At 40.5% G+C, this 7,362-nt stretch overlaps 1 protein-coding gene across 1 annotated transcript in view; it reads right to left on the reverse strand.

The window, feature by feature from the left end:
• Positions 1 to 216: 216 nt before the first annotated feature.
• si:dkey-118j18.2 overlaps positions 217 to 7,362 on the reverse strand; it is a 9,946-nt gene continuing 2,800 nt past the window's right edge. Inside the window, exons 4-5 of the mRNA XM_035651772.1 lie at positions 5,030 to 5,162; positions 217 to 2,884 (exon numbers count right to left, since the gene is read on the reverse strand). Coding sequence (XP_035507665.1) covers positions 2,664 to 2,884; positions 5,030 to 5,162 — 354 coding nt within the window. The 3' untranslated portion in view covers positions 217 to 2,663. The remainder of the gene's footprint in view (positions 2,885 to 5,029; positions 5,163 to 7,362) is intronic.

Raw genomic sequence — 7,362 nt, forward strand, 5'->3', positions numbered from 1 at the left:
TTTTAAAGGCTGGTTCGCTTAAAAATAGAATGGATACATGCCCCCAAAAAGTAATTTACCAAAAATAAAAACTAATAATTAGAAACAGTGTGTGTGAAATTGAGCAAATATGTTCTGTTTTGGAACCAGAGTGTACTGTTCCTCTACAGTGGATGGATACTGTTTAGGAGTACCTTCACACACTCACAAGATAAAGCAAAAAAAAATAACACTAGCAAGATTATAAACAACAGTTTAATACAGAAGATGTATTTACCCCAAAACAGAAAAAAAATAAAAATAATAAAATTAATTAAATTCCCCTCAAATCACAAAGCTACTGACTGGAGAGATCTGATGTCAACCATCATGGGAATGAACATGAAGTTAACAGACAGGACGTACGTTACAGTAGAGGACTGTAACAAGTATTTGATCCTCATCGTGCTGCTGCTACGTTAGTGAACGAGTTCAGATCTGTACACTGCAGCTTCTCTGTTGCATCCTTCAGACTGTAGAATCACAGGAAAGACTTTTTTTTAAAGGCATCAGTGAAAGATGCTCCACGATTTGTCATCACAATACGAAGGATTATCATTAAAACACTTTTTAAATTCTGATCCTGCACGAAGATCCACTTTTACGCACTTTCCCAGAATATATTTATACAGCATTCATTTTGTGTTTCTTGCTCTCATGTTTTGTAATGTTCAGAAACTGTACACAGATTACATTGTTGCTGAAACAAACACGGGAGGTGGATCATTGGGGAGCATTTTCTTACAGTGTTATTTCCGGATTATCTGAAATGCGTGATACAAAAAGCAAAAAGCAGAGTCATGATCTTTCCCCCAAGCAACACTATACCAGAAAATACAAACAGAAGAAATACACAAAATCTGCGAACCTCTACCAGCCTGTGGTAGATTGACATGAAGATTACAAGGAACAGAAGCCGTTGTTAAACATTTTTTGGTTAGTCTCATTGCAACAATTATGAAGGAAAAAAATAAAAATAACTGAGTTTTGTTGATTTTTTTTTAGCAACTGCATTAAATGCAGCGTTCAGCTCAGCTTCATCAACGATTTTGAGCTTTAGCTCACAGCCTTGTGCGTATTTTTATTTGGGATTGTTGCACTTGTTTCATTCAATATTATATCAATTAAGCCTTCAGCTCAACATTACAATTCTTAACATCAAGTCCGATTATCTTATAGCTGGATCTACCACGTGAGAAAATGTGTTTTCATGTGTATTATGGGACGAAGCATACATTTTTCCTCATAGTTCTGAGGACTTTTTTTCCCGATCCCACAACTTTTTTTTATTAAACACAGAAATAACAAAACTCGTGTTTATACTATTTGCACAGACGGACTCTTGCTTTCTGGCATATAGGTGCTAATGTAAAGCAGCAACACACAGAACCCAGCAGTAGAGGTGATAAAACAGAAAACATCTTTTCTACTTCCATAAAGTCACTCACTTCCATCCACAGATCTAATAGGCACTTGAATTGCCTAAATGTGTCAGAATAATCACCATGATACATTAAACAGAAGCAGTTATGCTAATGAAGTCATTACTTAAAGCAATTAGAGCATTCATTATCAAATAGTTCTCTGTCGACATACTTTGTCTTCAAATAACACGTGTGTTGATGTGCAGCATTAATGAAGCATCGAGAGTAATAACACTTTGAAGAAGTTGAAACACAATTTATTTAATATGCACATGTATGCAGCAAATTACCAGGAAATCTAATTGGACTGTCTACACTATGAATTTCACAGACTGTTACTGTCTTCAATTATGGTTTTACATTTTTCATTGGTTTCTAGTATTATTTAGTTTTTAATTTTGGTTTTCAATTCGGTTTAATTTCAGTTAGTTTCCACAGTGGGTTTTCTCAGGTAATTTTTATTAGTTTAACATGTGCACCGATGCCTCCGCGTGCTTGTGCTGAAAAATTTGACCAAAGTGACAAAGACTAAAACTAAAGACATTCCCTGTATATTTTTATTTCATTTTGTTTGGTAAGTGCACAGTATGGTTACAGTTAGTTTTTTGTCTTAGGTTTTTATTTCAGTTAACTAAAATGTTGTTTCACACCTAGTTTTAGTTAACTATGACAACCTTGGTTCAGAACACACACAGACAAAGTAATGTCGAACATATAATGTATCACATTAGCAGGAACAAAAAGCTGTCAACAAACTTCTCATTTCCCCAATTGAGCTTTTAGAATGAGTCAGTTGTTTTAGATCTGTGAAAAGAAGTGGGCTCAGACAGAGAAAATGCAGAAAACAGAACACTCTTGAAAGTATCTTTCTCTCTGCTTATCTGTACCTCACTGACTCCCTCTGAGATTAGAGGTCAAGGGTATTATCCTTATCCTTGCTGGGAGGCAGGATCTGCGGTCCTGACTGAGGCACACAGGCTTGCTGATGTCATTGCCAAACTTATCAGATGACCACTTTTTAAACAATACAAAATAGAAAATCAACTTAGCTCTAAAAACCACCAAGTACGCAAGCATACACACATACACACACACACACACACAGACTTGCACCCAAATAAACATCTGCTCTCATGTGATGAGAGTTAGGCTGGCAACGATTGCTGAGGTTGGATGTAGGAAGGCAGTGCATGGAAAAGGCAAACTGGCATCAGGGATTGGTTAGGTGGACCTGCTCTCTGGCTGGGACTCACTGTGGCTTACAGAGCCGTCTTGCTGACTGACTTGTGTGGGGGGAGACGGTGTGTAAGGGGGTGGGGCTTCGTTTACGCTGACGGAGTCTCCTCCCTCAGGAATGAGGATGGTCTGCTGGGAGAGACAGGGAGTGGCAGCCTCACCGCCATGAGCACACTCGCTGTAGGGAGGGGGCTTCAGATCATCCTCTGAAAGGAAAAGGGAGAAAAAACACGTCAACCAGCCGATCAGCTGTCTACATAAATAGAAGCAGTAGGTCAAATCAGCTCCAACATTCAGGCTGCACCGTCACAGTCAAAATAAGATCTTGAATCATGTCTGACATTTCATTTTTATGTGACAATGATTCTGCTGTGCTTGCGCTTGTGACGAGGTCCATTGCATCAAAACAAACGCTCCCTGAGCTGCATCAGCAAATGGCAAGTGTGTGTTACTTCACATGACAAGCCGTGCAGAGGAAGACGGGGGGAAAGACATCGATAAATATAAATCCTACATGTGAGAGACACGGGAGGAAAATGCGGTGATAGAAAGTGACTTTTAGGATGTGGGAAAGACTGCGTTACAATCTTGGAAAACCCAGACAAAAACATTGTTGGAGAAAACTGATCCCTCAGAGAAGTAGAGTCACCGAACCCGTCATCAAAAACACTTCCTTCTTTGCAACTTTTTCTTGTTGCCAAGTTGTCTCCTTACTCTGTGCTCAACCAGCTTCCTTGTTTGCTGTATTCTAATAAAACATGCTCTCTTTTCACTTGCATATTAACACCTTTGCAACTCTGGTACACTCACCTCGCCCTCACTGTCTCTGACCACACGCTCTCTCTCTCTGATTGGTTGACAAAAAAACACTTGAAAACAATATGGCTTCCTCAGATATACCAAGAAAGACTGCATGACCGACAGTAATCCATGTACATTCATGCATTGGTGGAATTCAAATATTTCCATGATAGCACCAGGTATCTCTCATCTTGTACCTTTGATAGGAAAATGATCATATATGGGGGCGACAAAGAGGCAGCCACATCAAGTAATACAATTAGTGCTGAAATGTCACCTCTTACACCTTCTATAACCACATCCTGCTGTCAGACTGAAGGAGCACAAATGAGGTTCCATTTGCAAAAGAGGAGATTCTGAAACCTGATAGAAAGATTAGAACAACTTGCATGGCTGGCTTGTGCTTTCTTCAACTTACAATGAAGAAAAAAAACAACACATCTGTAGTTAGTCATGTAAAAGACAAATAAGTTAGACTATGTACTGTACAGATTTAAGGATCATCCAAAACATCATGCCTCCTGCCAGGGGCTATCGGCGGTGCGGAGGCGTGAAAAGTACAAATGAGTAGCAGCGATGCAGGGGGGGAATGTAGAATAAGGAAGCTCAACAAGTGGTAAAGATCTGACTGCCCCCAAAGCTCCGGTAGTGTGCGGAGAACATGAGCCTCTCTTAGTGGAAAGAGTTAGTTTTTTCCTTTAGCAGCTTTACTTCTGGCAGCCCAGCTAAAAACAGACAACAGAAGTGAGTTAACTGAAGCCTGAACTGACACATGAGCAGCATACATCAAGGAACTGTCTGGCATCAAGGAAAACCTTGAAGCTGCTGGTTTCAGTAAGATTAACTTACTGACACCTTTGTCTTTTCAAAGCAAACCGAGTACTCTGTGTGTGGGCTCATTTTAAATCGGAAAACAATAGTTTACCACAAGAAGTACTGTGAACTTCTGTGTTTAGGGGTTATGCTGTCCCCATGGTGGCAACATGCTTAGGCTCAGTTACGCTGTAGTGTCGGGGCTATGGAGATACCACATGGGGAACGTAAGAACTGTGAGGCAGCCGAGGTGTTTTCACCTACAAGTTACTAATGCCAGTACAGATTGTCCAGAGTGATTACAGCAGCAAAAAAGGTTCTCCTTTTGAGTAACACACATCTAGCAAAGCCATCTTCTAGTCCAACTATGTAAATACTGTTACCGCACAGGAATTTGCAGTAATGAAAAAAGGCAGAGACTTTCCCGCTGTTGCTCGTAACACAACGTGAATGAAACAATGTAAACACAGTGGGGAGTGTTATTTTAAAAAAACAATCCAACACTGAACTATTAATCAAAACCTACACTGTAGGTATCTACAACTCCTTGCATCATCATAAATCTGGCTTTACTTTACTGGCTGCTGTGAACAGAGCAATTATGAATGAAGAAATAGGAAGGGAAAAAAAAATAAGAATGAAGCAACCTTCCTGGTTCAGCTTTTGATCAGCTTGGTGAATGAGGAAGCAGCAGACGCATGGCACAGTGCTGTTTTTAAAGAGTGTGTGTGCGCTACCTCCAGAGACTGCCTCATATGGTGGTGGCATATCCAAGTGGGAGAAGGATGCAGCTGGTGGCAGGGCTGTGGAGGGCTCTTCTATTGACAGGTCATCCTGGACACCATACCAACTAGGCCAGACAGAGGTTTGCTACAGAGGGAAGAAACCACACAGAGTTACACAAAAAAGCAGAAGCACGCACACGCACACACGCACACACACACACACGAAGATTCAGGCCCGTCATATCTATTTGCTAAAGCCAACAATGAAATGTCAACACTGCTGCTAACACCGCTGCTAACACTGTTAAGATACTAACTCAGCTGGTTTTACTGCACACATCTCCAGAGAGGACACTGCTGCTGGTTATATCAATAAAATTGAATTTATGCATTTGCTGCTCCAATGAGCATTTCTTGAAAGTCTTTGCTTCAGGCCTAGTGAGTCTATACACACTGAAGTACAAACACCACTGAACAAAGACAATATTTATACTATACACTGTAGGTGTGATGGGCTGCCTCTTTTCTTTTGTGTTTTCCAACATCGGGGTGACCAGCATGGAACATTTTCACCCCAAACCTGATGAACCATGTCAGCCCCCATAAAGTTGTTGACACAAAACGCAGGAGCAAGACGTCTGCCGGTGAATCACGTAAACAGGGAGTGGTTGACGCTTTGGCCATTTGAATTTCTCCTAAGGGGGACCAATAAAAGGTACATCTTATCTTATCTTATGGCTGTGTTGATATATATTCCTAATAGATATACTCTATTCTCTTTAGACACAGAAAGTCTGAAATGTTAGGCTACAGTTTTCAGGGGTTGATAAAAAAGATGACAAGTTAGGCTCTAAATAGGTCTGAGGTTTCAGTATTTATTAAAAGTATCAAAAGTGTTTGTATGTGTCTTTTATCTCCTCTACTGGCTCTGAAGAGGCTCTCCGCGTTCTTACTGATGTTTGCGAGCTAACTGCAACAGTAACAGGAAGAAGGCACACGCAGGGCCAGTGATGAGGGAGACTGATGCCCTTGCAGATTGATGTCTTAATTAGTTAAAAAATGCCATCCTGTTGTTGTGGGCGTGATGGAGAGTGATGAGGAAAAGTGCAGCACAGACAGACCATGCCATGTTCAAGGTTATTATCGCACAAAAAAACCTGGAATAGTCTATTAAATTACATAATTATCATAACACATTTTTACCAAATCTAATTGGATCAAATGTTCCGTGGCCGGTTATCGGTCACATCTTGGCGGCATGGGGTTTGGGAACAACTGCATTAAAAAAAAAAGATCACATCTCATTTCTGTAAGCCTGAAGAAGAAGTAGAGCAAAACAAATTAAGATTTAGCCTAATAATTAACCAACTATTCAACTCTTTCACCTCTGTTCAGAGCCAGCATGTATCAAAAGTTCTCCTCATAGCTCTTCTGGATTCACTTATCAGGTAGCCCGTGAAAAAAAATTGCCCAAGTTAGCGAGTAGTACTACATCAAGACTTTTTTCCCCCCGCTATGTTTGATTCAGGACTCGAGTCTTCTTGGCGTCTCTCCCGAAAACGTTCCGGGTGCGGGGTTATGGATGACCGTGGGGCCTCCCTGCTGCACATTCCATTAAAATCTAAACAGGGAACATTATACACCAGAGACTGCAGAGGGAACAGGAGGGAGAGGAAGAGCAGCAGGAAGAAAAACGGAAAAGAAGAAAAGAGAGGATGTAGGAGAGGAAGTAGAGCAAGCAGCGGTGATGTGGAACAAGGAGACTTGAGGCGTAAGAAGCAGCACAAGTGAAAAGAGAAACTTGTAAGGTGGTTACTGAACATATCATTAGCCAGTATACACGTCTGGCAAGACATGAAACATGGTAATCTCTGACTTTCTAGAATCCGACGCACATTTCGACTAGCACACAGGATGTTGTAAGTGGTCTGGGGAAACCCAAGGATAAAAGCCCAGGCATTTCTCAGTTTCTAGTGCAGCATTTATTTTATTTATTTATTTTTACAAGTGGGGCATTTCCTGTTACACAAATATTCCAAACACTGCTAAAAATATCATGGTCTGTGCCTCTTAACTCCCACAATGAAAGATAAGCCGGGGCAGTTTATGTAGACTTCCATTTAAATGAATCATTTCTTGAAAAAAATATTTTCAATCACGCAGTCACTTTTTCAAGAACTACTAAGAAGCGGACTATGTGGGCAAGAGACAGAAATAAGTTTGAAAAACGTCAGAAGAGCCCGTTTCATATGATTCATGAAGCATATTTTAAGATTTTAGGAAGGTTCTGAATCATTGAGATTGCTTCCAGGTGTTTTAGAGAGGCAGTAAAGCGGAAAGACCGG

This window comes from Morone saxatilis, unplaced genomic scaffold, assembly GCF_004916995.1.
Source record: "Morone saxatilis isolate NCDOM2014 unplaced genomic scaffold, NCSU_SB_2.0 Contig0, whole genome shotgun sequence".
Classification (NCBI taxonomy): domain Eukaryota; kingdom Metazoa; phylum Chordata; class Actinopteri; family Moronidae; genus Morone; species Morone saxatilis.